Source organism: Oncorhynchus gorbuscha, linkage group LG14 (assembly GCF_021184085.1).
Source record: "Oncorhynchus gorbuscha isolate QuinsamMale2020 ecotype Even-year linkage group LG14, OgorEven_v1.0, whole genome shotgun sequence".
In the NCBI taxonomy this organism is placed as follows: Eukaryota; Metazoa; Chordata; class Actinopteri; order Salmoniformes; family Salmonidae; genus Oncorhynchus; species Oncorhynchus gorbuscha.
In genome coordinates, this window is record NC_060186.1 from 62,503,923 (window position 1) to 62,519,571 (window position 15,649).

A 15,649-nucleotide genomic window follows, 5' to 3' on the forward strand; every position below is an offset into this window, starting at 1 on the left:
TGTGTAGATTATTGAGGATTAAAAAAACAATTTAATCAATATTAGAATAAGTCTGTAACGTAACAAAATGTGGAAAAAGTCAAGGGGTCTGAATACTTTTCAAAGGCACTGTATATTATGGCATTGTTGAATACTGTTGAAGGAAATTCTAGAGCATGCATTATTTCCCTATAATGCACGGTATATCAGCACGGCATAATTCAATTTCTAGCGGCAAATGTGTTCAATTATAACCATGGTATAAAACGGATAATCAAATAAAATGCAACTCCATGGAAGGTTATAGTTCCCCTCTCCTTGGAACACACCTTCCGCGTCATTCATTATTTTCCATTGGGCTCATAGCCCTTCAATGATTATTCCTATCATGTAAACAGTGCCAGTGGTGTATTTGATCTATTTGGTCTGTGCATGTACAATGTATAGGGCAAGCCTCCCTCTTATGAGGGAAGTGACTTCGGAAGACCTGAAAGTATGCATTTTAGAAATGTTTTTCACATACAAACTTTGTATGCCTGAATCTTATAGCCTTTGCAAAAATAACACGGTCGCTGTGGTAGAACATTTGCTGTGATTAGCGATTATCTACAATTATCAATCGTCTCATCAGGTTGCCTGATTTCAGAGGGTGTTTATGTAAACAGGATTATTTGGGAAATCGTTTTTCTTTCAAAGCATGTAAAGGTTTTAAACAAACTATTATATTAATCTGACTATCCACAATAATTGTATTCTTGTGTGCATGTAACCGTACTCAATGTGGTGTGTTACTGTGTTTTCTGTTGAATAGTGTGTAGGCTAAGACGGTGTAGATAGCATTTATTTTCCTGTTGGCTGGTTTGCCTGGCTAGGTTCCCTAACCCATTATCATATCACACGTTAAGTGTTTGTGTGTGCGTGCGTGTGTCTATATGTGTGCGTGCATGTGTGTGTGTATGTGTGTGTGTGTGTGTGCGTGCATGCGTGCGTGTGTGTGTGTGTGAGTGTATCTGTGTGTGGTTGGAACCATACATCAGACACTGTATTTGGATGCATTAGAGTGAGTCTCTCACCATGAGAATCGCCATCCTCCTGACTAGACAGTTTGTAGTGGGAGTCAACTGGGCATTACAATGGAATGGGGCTCTGTCTGTGAATCCTCATGAAAATCTATTGAACTGACACATACAGTTATCATCTCCTAGAGTTTAGATGTACTGATTTAGTGGGTTTTATTGGACGGAACAGAGTTTTTATAGTGCGTCCCCATAGAGCTGATCTGTGGTTTATGAGACCTGTAAAAAAAGACGCAGGCTGAGGAGAAAAGGGAAAGGGGGATGCCTAGTCAGTCAACTGAAATGTGTCTTCCTCATTTAACGTCCTACGAGATCGGGGCCCCCCCTCTCCCCCCGCGGGACATTGAGCTAACGTATGCTAATGTCATTAGCATGACGTTGTAAGTAACAAAACAAAAAATCCAGGACATAAACATATCTGATATGGGCAGAAAGTTACATTCTTGTTAATCCAACTGTACTGTCCAATTTACAGTGGCTATTACAGTGAAATAATACCATGCTATTGTTTGAGGAGAGTGCACAATTATGAACTTGAAAATGTATTAATAAATCAATTAAGCACATTTGGGCAGTCTTAATGCAACATTTTGAACAGATATGTAATTGTTCATTGGATCAGTCTAAAGCGTAGCACACACACGGCTGCCATCTAGTGGCCAAAATCGAAATTGCTCCTGGGCTGTAAAAATTTACATTACATTTACATTTAAGTCATTTACATTTAAGTCATTTACATTTAAAAATACATTACGCCCTTTCTTTTACACACACACACACACACACACACACACACACACACACACACACACACACACACACACACACACACACACACACACACACACACACACACACACACACACACACACACACACACACACACACACACACACACACACACACACACACACACACACACCTCTGTCCTTGGTGCTAGACGAGGGCACCTGTCATCTCCTAACTACCGAGGCAAGAAAGATCTAGTCCTGTCAGTGGTACAGTACAGTACAGTAGCACAGAGGAGAGCTGAGATTTTGTGTGAGAGAGAAGCCCAGTGAACCCACACAGAGTGATGACATACTGATGGAAAACACACACTACAGTACTGGAGGAACAATGATGACCTCATGGAACCACTCTGATGATGTCAATGGGCATTGATGCCATTGTATTAACCTGTCTGGGTTGGTGCTCCTTACAGGGAGGAGAATGAGGAGGAGGACAAAAACAGTGTGAACTCAAGGTACCATATGCTGTTTGGTTTGCAGTGTCTCTCCTCTTTGGGTTGCAGCAGTGCCGTCTTGCATGTTTGAGTGTGTGCGTGTTCATGAGAGAGTGTTTTTTTCAGTGACATGGGAGTAGGACACACACACGCACACTAGTACCTTGGAATCAAAGCAATTAATTTGTCCCTGAGACCTCATCGTCTGTCACCCTAAGGCATTATTACATCATAAACTTAATTTATTATCATCTCACGTTCTATGTATGATGACATTTCACCATGATGAAACAGAAGTCATTCCATACCGGCCCTTAAATCTAAATCAATGTCACACCAGAAGGGTCTTTCTATTTCATGTAGAATAATTACAATCACAGGGCTTATTATGTTTTATGATTATGCAATTGCTAAGGGCTAGATGTCCACGGTAAGCGGTCGTGGAATCTGGTGTGCGTGATATTCATTAAGATGGTTTTATTACCAGGCTAGCATATGGAACTGTATTAAGATGGTTTTATTGCCAGGCTAGGATATGGAACTGTATTAAGATGGTTGTATTGCCAGGCTAGGATATGGAACTGTATTAAGATGGTTTTATTACCAGGCTAGCATATGGAACTGTATTAAGATGGTTTTATTGCCAGGCTAGGATATGGAACTGTATTAAGATGGTTTTATTACCAGGCTAGCATATGGAACTGTATTAAGATGGTTTTATTACCAGGCTAGCATATGGAACTGTATTAAGATGGTTGTATTACCAGGCTAGCATATGGAACTGTATTAAGATGGTTTTATTACCAGGCTAGCATATGGAACTGTATTAAGATGGTTTTATTACCAGGCTAGCATATGGAACTGTATTAAGATGGTTTTATTACCAGGCTAGCATATGGAACTGTATTAAGATGGTTGTATTACCAGGCTAGCATATGGAACTGTATTAAGATGGTCATACCATGGATAATTTAGTGATTTTAAACCCATTGAATAACACATTCATAAATGGCAAAACAGGCAGTGAAAAAAATGTATCATAAGGAATTAGGTTTTGAAGTGTCTGTCCTATACCTAGGAGAAAGCTCAAGCTCAAGTTACACTTCCAGTCAATAGACTGTCAAATTAAGATGTTTTTATTGCTAGAGGAATCTGGTGTGTGGGAGATTCATTAAGATGGTTTTATTGCCTACCGTACAATAGATCAGGGGAGAAGCAGAAGGCTAAGAGACATAATCCTAACCTTATTGAGCAGCCAGATTTGGGTCAGAGTTAATGAGAGTTGGAGCCTTGTACAGTACATATCAAACAGAAGATGAAGACTGTGTAGTTTACTGGTGCAACTTAGACCACCCTGTCTGTAATGATAGAATTACATGTGGTTTAAAGGTCATCCCAAATTCCAACATTGGTACAGTTTAGGAAGGAGGACTTCTGTTCTTCTGACATTGGCATAGACAAAGGATAAAAGACAGATGGAGTGTGTGTGTGTGTGTGTGTGTGTGTGTGTGTGTGTGTGTGTGTGTGTGTGTGTGTGTGTGTGTGTGTGTGTGTGTGTGTGTGTGTGTGTGTGTGTGTGTGTGTGTGTGTGTGTGTGTGTGTGTGTGTGTGTGTGTGTGTGTGTGTGTGTGTGCGTGCGTGCGTGTGTGTGTGCGGTCTTCAGGTCTGAGCTACCATGGTAAAGTGATAAGAAAAATGAGAAAGGGGTTTCACTGGCCTTTTAATTGCTCTTTATCCCTTTGATTGCACACACACACGCACACACTAGTTTACAATGACATTTGAGTCATTTAGCAGACACTCTTATCTAGAGCTAATTACAGTTAGTGCATTAATCTTAAAATATCTAAGGAGGTAGTGTGAGGGGGGGTGCTGTCGGATTATGTAAGATACTCTTTGTAGGGTTTCAGAAGTTTTTGGAAGATTGGCAGGGACTCTGCTGTCCTAGCTTCAGGGGGAAGCTTGTTCCACCATTGGACTGCCAGGACAGAATAGAGCTTGGACTGGGCTGAATTGGAACTGGGGTGAAGATAGGGGTGGGAGGGCCAAGAGACCAGAGGTGGCAGAATGGAATGCTCGGGTTGGGGTGTAGGGTTTTGAGCATAGCCTGAAGGTAGGGAGGGGCAGTTCCTCTTGCAAGTGACATGGTCTTTCAGTGGATGCAAGCTTCGTCTGGAAGCCTGTGGAGTGTGCGGAGGAGTGTGGTGACATAGGAGAACTTGGGACTGTTGAGTACCAGTTGGGCTGCAGTGTTCTGGAGAAGTTGCAGGGTTTTGATAGCACAAGGCTCCCAAGTGGCGCAGTGGTCTAAGGCCCTGCATCTCAGTATAATAGGTGTCATTACAGTCCCAGGTTAGATCCAGGCTGTATCACATCCCGGACAAGATTGGGAGTCCCGTAGGGCGGTGCACAATTGGCACAGCATCGTCCGGGTTTGGCCTGGGGTAGGCTGTAATTTTAAATTAGAATTTGTTCTTAACTGACTTACCTAGGTAAACAAAGGTTTAATAAAAAGTTTAAAATATAAAAAGCAGGAGCCCAGCCAACAGTGAGTTGCACTAGTCCAGACAGGAGATGACAAGTGCCTGGATTAGCACCTGTGTGAGATGGGGTCTAGAATGTTGTAAAGCATGAACCTGCAGGAGCGAGTCACTGCTTTGATGTTTGCAGAGAACAACAGGGTGTTGTCCAGGGTCACGCCAAGGTTCTTTGCACTCTGAGAGGGGGACACTGTGGAGTTGACAACTGTGATGGAGAGGTCTTGGAGAGGGCAGGCCTCCCCGGGGGAAGCTGCTCTGTCTTGTCGAGCTTGAGGTGGTGGGCCGACATCCAAGCTGAGATATTTGCCAGGCATGCAGAGATGAGCACTTTAGCAGTGTGGAGAGCCTCCGTGACACATGCAGAGAAGAACCGTCTCTGTTGAATGATCCGTCTTGAAGCTTGACTGGTTAGGGTCAAGAATATTCTTCTGAGACAGATAGCAAGAGAGTTGGTCAGAGACGGCATGCTCAAGTGTTTTGGAAAGAGAATGAAGAAGAGATACCGATCAGTAGTTTTTCACATCAGAGGAGTCAAGTGTTGGCCTCTTGAAGAGGAAACTGCATTCTGAAGTCAAAGGGGATGCAGCCAGTGCATACATGTGTGTACTGGTCCCCCCTGGGAATTGAACCCACATCACTGGCATTGCAAGTGCCATGCTCTACCAAATGAACCACATGGGAACACAGCTCCAGGCTTTGCCCCCTTCTCTGCCACTCCAGAAGGATGTATTTCTGGTCCGTGAACTACAGTTGAAGTCGGAGGTTTACGTACACTTAGGTTGGAGTCGTTAAAACTCGTTTTTCAACCACTCCACAAATTTCTTGTTATAGTTTTGGCAAGTCGCTTAGGACATATAGTTTGTGCAGGACACAATTCATTTTTCCAACAATTGTTTACAGACAGATTATTTCACTTATAATTCACTGTATCACAATTCCAGTGGGTCAGAAGTTTACATACACTAAGTTGACAATGCCTTTAAACAGCTTGTACAATTCCAGAAATTGATGTCATGGCTTTAGAAGCTTCTGATAGGCTAATTTACATTATTTGAGTCAATTGAAGGTGTATCTGTGGATGTATTTCAAGGCCTACCTTCAAACTCAGTGCCTCTTTGCTTGACATTATGGGAAAATCAAAAGAAATCAGCCAAAATTGTAGACCTCCACAAGTCTGGTTCATCCTTGGGAGCAATTTCCAAACGCTTGAAGGTACCACGTTCATCTGTACAAACAATAGTATGCAAGTTAAACACCATGGGACCTCGCAGCTGTCATACCGCTCAGGAAGGAGATGCATTCTGTCTCCTAGAGATGAATGGACTTTGGAGCGAAAATTGCAAATCAATCCGAGAACAACAGCAAAGGACCATGTGAAGATGCTGGAGGAAACAGGTGCAAAAGTATCTATATCCACAGTAAAATGAGTCCTATATCGACATAACCTGAAAGGCCAGTGAGCAAGGAAGAAGCCACTTCTCCAAAACCGCCATAAAAAAGCCAGACTACGGTTTGCAACTGCATATGGGGACAAAGATCGTACTTTTTGGAGAAATGTCCTCTGGTCTGATGAAACAAAAATAGAACTGTTTGGCCATAATGACCATCGTTATGTTTGGAGGAAAAAGGGGGATGCTTGCAAGCCGAAGAACACCATCCCAACCATGAAGCATGGGCGTGGCAGCATCATGTTGTGGGGGTGGATCTGACTCTTGCTGCAGTAGGGACTGGTGCACTTCACAAAATAGATGGCATCATGAGGACGGAAAATTCTGTGGATATATTGAAGCAACAGCTCAAGACATCAGTCAGGAAGTTAAAGCTTGGTCACAAATGGGTCTTCCAAATGGACAATGATCCCAAGCATACATCCAAATGTGGCAAAATGGCTCAAGTCAGGGTATTGGAGTGGCCATCACAAAGCCCTGACCTCAATCCTATAGATAATTTGTGGGCAGAACTGAAAAGGCGTATGCGAGCAAGGCCTTCAAACCTGACACAGTTACACCAGCTCTGTCAGGAGCTGGTGTAAACTTACATAACATGTATTCCTTTGCAAAGCGGAGGAAACCGAGGCAGGGATTATTTTGAATGTTAATTTGGTTAGGCTTTTGTTCAATTCGTTCAATCATTTTGTTAGTTTTGTGTTGGGATGTAAGCAAGCTCATTCTTTGCCAGCCTGGGGTCGTCATGCTTTCAAAGGCCACCTTTGATCATACCCACAATGCAACAGGTTGGTGGCACATCAAACAGCATTGTGATGGTGTTGTGTTGTGGAGTCTTTTCATCTGTATCAGTGTATCACACGGCAGTGCCAACAAATGACAGATCTAGGAAGTATTTTATGTCTTTAACGTCGACTTAAGGGTCTTTATTCATATGAGCTCTATGTGAACATACAGTAGCACTGGTAGAATGTTCTGGAGTCTTTGATTGCTACTGTAGCAATGTGTTCTTGGTTTGAAGCTGTGTCTTGTTTGAAGTACTTATACTCGGTTAGAGCTTTAGTTGTAGACATCAAATGTTATAGTTGTAGAGGTAACTTTAGATTGCAAGAATCTCTTACAATTCAATGTTCCGTGTTGTGTTTTATGTCACTGTTTTCCCTCAAGGTCTTCTGTCTGAGTGCAGTGTTTTGTGTTTTGTAGTGTCTTGCTGTGGTGTATTGCCTGTGCTTTATGTGCCATTGTGTTCCTCCCACATGTTGACTGACTGAATGACCCTCCCTGACTTCCTGTCCAAAGCCATGGTGTGGGAATAGATCACCACTCAATACCAGACTCTTTTGGGGTTGAGCAGAATTAACATTTTAAAACAGAGGCTTATTCAGAGAAAGCCTGTTGAAAGTTGTTAACCACCTCTGCTATTCAGCCTCTCCTCCCTCCTTCCTCCAGTGGAACAGTGGTGAGGTTGAATAGCATTGGTGGTTAACTGCCTTGTTCAGGGGCAGAACAACAGATGTTTACCTTGTCAGCTCGGGGATTTGATCTTGCAAACATTCGGTTACTAGTCCAACGCTCTAACCACTGGGCTACCTGCCGTCCCAATTAATAATATTGCTCAAATAATAACCACTGCTCTGGTTCTCAGGTTTACCTGATCACTGTCCGACCGTCTGATCACGGGACACCCCTGGGAGAACACTGTGTGTGTGTGTTTGGGAGAGAGGCTATTCAGCTCCGTTCAGCAGAGCCAGCAGGGCAGAACAGAGCTTTGGGGTGGTTCGTTATTGATGACCTGCAGTTCAATTATTTTTTTCTGTATTTATATTCAATTTCCCTAGTTTGATTTTCTCTTACACTGACCATTCTTTCTTTTCTGCCCCTCTCTCTCTCTCCTTTCCCTCTCTCTCTCTCTCTCTCTCAACTCTCTCTCCTTTCTCTCTCTCTCCTTTCACTCTCTCTCTCTCAACTCTCTCTCCTTTCACTCTCTCTCTCAACTCTCTCTCCTTTCACTCTCTCTCTCCTTTCACTCTCTCTCAACTCTAACTCTGTGTCAATATTGCTACAACGCTCATTATGTTTTATTGATCCTACAACCTCAAGAGTCAGATCCTAAAAGTAACAGTACTGGGACATTATCAGAGTACCAGTTAGGATTGCTGTTCATTCTCTTATTATGTACCTCATGAGTCATGATAAAACTACAAGAGCACTCTTATTAATTATTTACCAATACTGAACACAAAATATTGCTTTGGTGAACAATGGTGACAAATCACACCATAATAATGATCAGTATTAACCGTCATGGTCGGTAGCAGAGGGCGAGTTATTGATCAGTTATTGATGTTGGTTTGATGGGTTTAAGAACACATGCTCCATGCTTACTGCAAAGGGCTGTAGCCCAATGCAGCATCGGACTATGATTCTCTCAGTTTGTACTGCTGTAGTGATCTGCTGTGGGGATTATTTGTTTGCTGAGTCTGCCATGGAAGTTCTATTCCTGGACTATGTGGTACTGAAGCTGAAACACTAGTGGGCTATGGTGCCATGCTCCCTGCCCCCCCCCTCCTCCCTGCTCCCTCCCCCCTCCTCCTTGCTCCCTTCTCCCTCTTCCCTGCTCCCGTCTCCCTCCTCCCTGCTCCCTTCTCCCTTCTCCCTTCTGCCTTCTCCCTCCTCCCTGCTCCCTCCTCCATCCTCCCCTCTTCCCTCCTCCCTGCTCCCTCCTCCCTGCTCCCTGCTCCCTGCTCCCTCCTCCCTGCTCCCTGCTCCCTCCTCCCTGCTCCCTGCTCCCTGCTCCCTGCTCCCTCCTCCCTGCTCCCTCCTCCCTCCTCCCTGCTCCCTCCTCCCTGCTCCCTGCTCCCTCCTCCCTGCTCCCTGCTCCCTGCTCCCTCCTCCCTGATCCCTGATCCCTGCTCCCTCCTCCCTCCTCCCTGCCCCCTGCTCCCTGCTCCCTCCTCCCTGCCCCCTTCTCCCTGTTCCCTGCTCTCTGCTCCCTCCTCCCTGCTCCCTCCCCCTACTCCCTGCACCCTTCTCCCTTCTCCCTTCTGCCTTCTCCCTTCTCTCTCCTCCCTGCTCCCTTCTCCCTTCTCCCTCCCTCCTGCTCCCTCCTCCCTGCTCCCTCCTCTTTCCTCTTTCCTCCCTGCTCCCTCCTCCCTGCTCCCTCTTCTTTCTTCCCTACTCCCTCCTCCCTCCTCCCTTCTCTTTCCTTCCTGCTCCCTCCTTCCTCCTTGCTCCCTTCTTCCTCCTCCCTCCTCCATGCTCCCTCCTCCCTGCTCCCTTCTCCCTCCTCCCTGCTCCCTCCTCCCTCCTCCATTCTCTTTCCTTCCTGCTCCCTCCTTCCTCCTTGCTCCCTTCTTCCTCCTCCCTCCTCCATGCTCCTTCCTCCCTCCTCCCTGCTCCCTTCTCCCTCCTCCCTGCTCCCTCCTCCCCAACCCTATAGCAGCTTCTGCACTACTGTATCTCCTCCAGCCTCAGATTCATCCTCTCACCTGCCTCTTCCTTTCCCTCCTCTGTCTCCTTTCCTCCCTGTGTACCTCTTGACCTACTTGTCTATGGAAGGAACTGCTAATATGGAATAGAGTGAATGAGTGAAGCGTATTCTGCTGAGCAGCAGGGCGAGAGGGTGCTAGTGTTGTCATCCCGAGCTGGGTTTGGACCCAGGGTATGTATGAACCACTTGAGCTGCTTATATATCTGTTCATCTGATTGAGGCTGTAGTCAACACCTGATGATTCTATTCTTGGGTTGTTTTGAGGTGCTATTGGTTTTGTTTTTACAAATATTACAATCTAAATATTTGCATTGTTAGATGGTCAATAATAGACGGCAGGATAGTAGCACAGTTGCTAGGTGATTGGATATGCTTGTCAGTTGAACATACAGAAACAAGACTTCCAAGGCTTTCCATTCATATTTTTTGATTGTTTAAAAAAAATGTAAGTCTGTTCTGCCTCCAACGTGTTTAACTTGATTTGAAATTATTAGGAGAACTAAAGCTACACCTTGAACCTGGCTTTATAGACACCAGCCATGAGTGAACAGTTGCTAAGTCTTTTGTAGTCTAAATAATTTAGCTTCTTTCTGAAGAATTTTCCATTTCCAATTTATCCTCCCAAACCTGTCATATTGAATAGGGTGTAATATGATATCTATTCTTAAAAGACCATTCCATTTTATCTCCTTCATTTTCTGGTTCTTATCAAAAGAGGGTTAGATAGATATCAGTGAATTAATGAAAGAAAAGACAGAAAGCAGACATTTCACTCTGATTGACTGCGTCACTTTAGAATGCTTGAGCAGACAAATTGAAAACCTCCCTTTCATCTTCTATCTGACATGTATCCATATCCGCAGCTAATTGGACGGTCACGCACATCATTTTTAATTATTAAGGCCTTTCATTTGCCGGTCCGGCAGTGACATCACAGCCTTTGTTGTGGTGGTGATATGTGATCCTCTGTAATAACTGTATGGTGTTATTGGACACCCCTGGTTTCTATTGTGATGGGGGTCGGGGAGTTTGGAGACTGTCTCATCAATGCCATGTTCATCTCTGCAGAATGTTTCCATCCTGATGGTGCAGTGTTACGTTGGTTTAGGGTTTAGTTAGTTACTGTCAGTTTTCATCATGTACTCACATGGTTCTTTGTTGAATGAGCTCCTCCTTAGATGAATATAAAGGTTAACTAAGAGAGTCAGCAAAGTCCTCCTTATGACAGCATAATGACAGCAGTTAATGAAATTTGGGAAATTGTCTTTGCCATTAGTCCAAAAGTGGGAGCTCTTCCCAGATATTTGACCTGATTTCACTGTGTCGGATTTCAGTAGTTTCTTTCTATTTCTCCTCTTGTCTTCCTCCATCAGAGCAGGGAAAGGGGTATTCTCAGCCATGAAGCTCCACAAGACCAAGAGCTCCAGAGATGACCACAAGAAAGGTAGGCTTTTACTAACCAGCTGATTATCCAAACCTTGATAAGAAGGGTAGGCTTTTACTAACCAGCTGATTATCCAAACCTTGATAAGAAGGGTAGGCTTTTAATAACCAGCTGATTATCCAAACCTTGATAAGAAGGGTAGGCTTTTACTAACCAGCTGATTATCCAAACCTTGATAAGAAGGGTAGGCTTTTACTAACCAGCTGATTATCCAAACCTTGATAAGAAGGGTAGGCTTTTACTAACCAGCTGATTATCCAAACCTTGATAAGAAGGGTAGGCTTTTACTAACCAGCTGATTATCCAAACCTTGATAAGAAGGGTAGGCTTTTACTAATCATCTTATTATCCAGACCTTGATAATGAGGTTAGGCTTTTACTAATCAGCTCCTTATCCAGATTTTGATAAGAAGGGTAGGCCTATATTAACCAGCTGTTTATCCAGACCTTGACCAAACTCGTAGGCTTTTATTAACCAGCTTATTATCCAGACCTTGACAAAACGGGTAGGCTTTTACTAACCAGATTATTATCCAGACCTTGATAATGAGGGTAGGCTTTTACTAACCAATTTATTATCCAGACCTTGACAAAACGGGTAGGCTTTTACTAACCAGATTATTATCCAGACCTTGATAATGAGGGTAGGCTTTTACTAATCAGCTTATTATCCAGACCTTGACAAAACGGGTAGGATTTTACTAACCAGATTATTATCCAGACCTTGATAATGAGGGTAGGCTTTTACTAACCAGCTTATTATCCAGACCTTGATAATGAGGGTAGGCTTTTACTAATCAGCTTATTATCCAGACCTTGATAATGAGAGTAGGCTTTTACTAACCAGCTTATTATCCAGACCTTGATAATGAGGGTAGGCTTTTACTAATCAGCTTATTATCCAGACCTTGATAATGAGGGTAGGCTTTTACTAACCAGCTTATTATCCAGACCTTGATAATGAGGGTAGGCTTTTACTAACCAGATTATTATCCAGACCTTGATAATGAGGGTAGGCTTTTACTAACCAGCTTATTATCCAGACCATGATAATGAGGGTAGGCTTTTACTAATCAGCTTATTATCCAGACCTTGATAATGAGGGTAGGCTTTTACTAACCAGCTTATTATCCAGACCTTGTTAAGCTGAATCAGGTGTGTTAGAGCAGAGATATCCCAGTGAATCTCCGGGAGGGTTGCCAACCCCTTGGCATAAACTCACATGGGTTATTGTGATGGCACTCCACAGATGAGCCAGCCACCCTGGACATGGAGGATCTGGACAGGAAGGCCTTGCGTCTGGGAGGGTTTGGGGGTCTGGACCCAGACTGCATCTCCCTGGCGTCCGTCACTGCCGTCACCACCAATGTCTCCAACAAGAGGTCAGTGTACTGTGTACTTGCTCTACATCTGTTCGTGCCACGATTCATTGACCCTTTATAACACTCTTATTCATGTTTATAACCCACACTATACCAAATTGAGTAAATAGTCAACCGCTCTGGTTTGTGTCTTCTTGACGCTCTCAGGTCAAAGCCTGATATCAAGATGGAACCTAGTTCTGGGAGGCCTGTGGATTACCAGGTGAGAGGAGGAAAGGAATTACCACGACTACAGTCACTGCTTGAAATGTATATTGTATACACTGTGGTCAAATGTAACCATGCCTGTCCAGTTTGTTTAACAACTAGCCCCTAAAGCCCCTAAAGGCAGACAAGGCTTAACCCTACCCCTGCCAGCTGTGTGTGTTTGTCTTCACTGTATCTATGTATCCTTAGCTCCACTAAACAATAGCTGCTGCAGTTCGTGGAGAGAGGTTTTTTAAAATAGGATTTTATTAGGATCCCAATTGACTGACTCCAGTAGGGATGAATGGATAGAGCATAGTGTGAAGGCTGGGTGGTTAGAACAAAAGCAGCTGCGGCTACTCTCCCCTGCCAGCAACAGCACACTGGCCTATATACATTGATGTACCAGTCTCTGTGACCACAAACCACAACTCTGCACACCGAGATGTTCACAGCACAGACTATGTGTGCCTTGCAATGTGCTGGGCTCTTTAGTAAAGGTATAAAGGTATAATTAACCTTCAGGGACAGGAGTCGCCTCTTTAGTCAAAACCTCCAGTTTGACTTTTCATATTGATTGTCTTGCTTGATACCCTTTTGTTATGGTGCATTTACTCACCTTTAGATGGAAGGTTTTGGAGTAAAATGAATCCCGGCTAGAATATTACCTACCTGCTTATTCCCTTCTGACTCCTATAATTCTCCAACCGGGATTTCCGAAAAACCTGTTTCCTTAAGAAAATGTTCTGTGTTTTGCAACGTATTAGATTAGCATCACAGTGGTCGAGGCCAGGCAGCTGGTAGGCCTAAACATGGACCCTGTGGTCTGTGTGGAGATTGGGGAAGACAAGAAGTACACCTCCATGAAGGAATCCACCAACTGCCCCTATTACAATGAGGTAAGTGCGTCTCTCTCTTTCTATCTCTCTCTCTCTATCTCCCCCTTTCTCGTTGTCCCTCACCTCCTCCCTCTCTCTATCTCTCCCTTTCTCTCTCTCCCACTCTCTTTTTCTTTGTCCCTCCTTCCCTCCCTCCCTCGACTCCTCCCTCTCTCTCTGTCTCTCTCTCTCTCTCCCTCCCTCCCTGTCTTCTATAGTATGTGTGTAATTGAGTTGAAACTGTGAGAAGAGCAGCCAGTCTCAGTCCAGAGTCTCAACACCAGGCTGGCTCTGTCCAGAGTCTCAACACCAGGCTGGCTCTGTCCAGAGTCTCAACACCAGGCTGGCTCTGTCCAGAGTCTCAACACCAGGCTGGCTCTGTTCAGATCAAAGCCTCTGCCTGTAAGGGCTCAGCAGGGCTCTACACATTACACTCTTATTTCATGAGAGGGAGGCTGAGCAAAACATGAGAGCATTATTCAGTCGATGCCCTGATCCGGCTAGGGTGAAAAGCATGTTAATCAGTACTAATTACCCTTGTATTAGATAAGATCAACCTGGACGCTACACAGAATTGATTCAACCGATGCTGAAAGTATGTTCATTTAATCATCATTGGTTGTATTCTGTAGAAACATGTCTGTTGTGTCCATGATCCGTGAATCATTATCAGGTTGATTTATTCAATTGAACCTTTGAATCCTTTGAATCTCCTGAACACAATGGAATGATCCTCCCAAGGTACAACATGGGTCATTTGACAGAGAGTAAGGCTAAGGTATTTGTCACATCTGATAATGTCTTATCTTCTCCCCACAGTATTTTGTCTTTGACTTCCACGTCCCACCAGATGTCATGTTTGACAAGATCCTCAAGCTCTCAGTAAGTGGCATACATATCTTATACCCACACACACCTACTCAATCTTTCTCTTTACAGTAGCAGCCTATGATCATGAACCCAACCCTACTCCACTCAACTGCCTCCAAAACAACACCAAGATGAACAGTCTCTATGGCAGACCTAATGTAGCGCATATGTTTGCAGTATATTCTATATGTTCTCCTCTGTCTTTCACTAGGTGATCCACTCCAAGAACCTGCTGCGGAGTGGCACCTTGGTTGGCACCTTCAAGCTAGATGTTGGCACAGTCTACTCCCAGCCTGGTAAGGGTGCTGAGACTGGACCCATAATGTCTCAGAACCTCTTATAAGGATACATTATGATTAATTAATTGTTTGAATTAATAGATGATTTGTTGACACCTGTGTCACAGAGCACCAGTTCTACCACAAGTGGGCCATGCTGTCTGACCCTGATGACATCACAGCGGGGTGCAAAGGTTACATCAAGTGTGACATCGCCGTGGTGGGGAAGGGGGACAATATCAAGACTCCCCACAAAGCCAATGAGACGGATGAAGACGACATAGAGGGGTAGGAGAATGTTTTATCGGGGCAAAATAATGTCAAAGGGTTATACAATGTTCTAGTGGTCAGATAATGTTGTAGAGTGGTCAGGTCATAAAATAGAAAAGACCAGAGAATGTTATCAAGGGGTTCTGATTTTTTTCTGGTCAGGAACCTCCTGCTTCCAGAGGGAGTTCCGTTGGAGAGGCAGTGGGCGCGGTTCTATGTGAAGATCTACCGAGCTGAGGGCCTTCCCAAGATGAACACCAGCATCATGGCCAATGTGAAGAAGGCCTTCATAGGGGAGAACAGAGACCTGGTGGACCCCTACGTACAAGTGGTCTTCGCTGGACAGAGAGTAGGTTCACTACAGCCGCTACTCAGGAGATAAGGACACCATGAACCTGAAGCCGTTTTATTGAAACTGTCTGTTTTATTTATTTGTTGAATAAACAAAAGAGACACATAGCATTAAGTAATGGATCACAATCACATTATAAATAGAGAATACATTATTTACAATATATACATAAAATGAAGTGTCTTAGTATAAGAATTAAATGTGTGTCAATCCAAACGTATGTTGTTGTTTCCT

General features: G+C 44.0%; 1 protein-coding gene across 8 annotated transcripts in view; it reads left to right on the forward strand.

Moving 5' to 3' along the window:
* Positions 1-15,649, forward strand: part of LOC123995267 (otoferlin-like) — a 121,561-nt gene that overhangs the window by 53,869 nt on the left and 52,043 nt on the right. For all 8 annotated transcript variants that reach the window (XM_046298752.1, XM_046298751.1, XM_046298758.1 and 5 more), the window contains exons 6-13: positions 11,129-11,199; positions 12,449-12,581; positions 12,729-12,783; positions 13,535-13,666; positions 14,465-14,527; positions 14,727-14,811; positions 14,922-15,081; positions 15,226-15,412. In XM_046298752.1, coding sequence (XP_046154708.1) covers positions 11,129-11,199; positions 12,449-12,581; positions 12,729-12,783; positions 13,535-13,666; positions 14,465-14,527; positions 14,727-14,811; positions 14,922-15,081; positions 15,226-15,412 — 886 coding nt within the window. The remainder of the gene's footprint in view (positions 1-11,128; positions 11,200-12,448; positions 12,582-12,728; positions 12,784-13,534; positions 13,667-14,464; positions 14,528-14,726; positions 14,812-14,921; positions 15,082-15,225; positions 15,413-15,649) is intronic.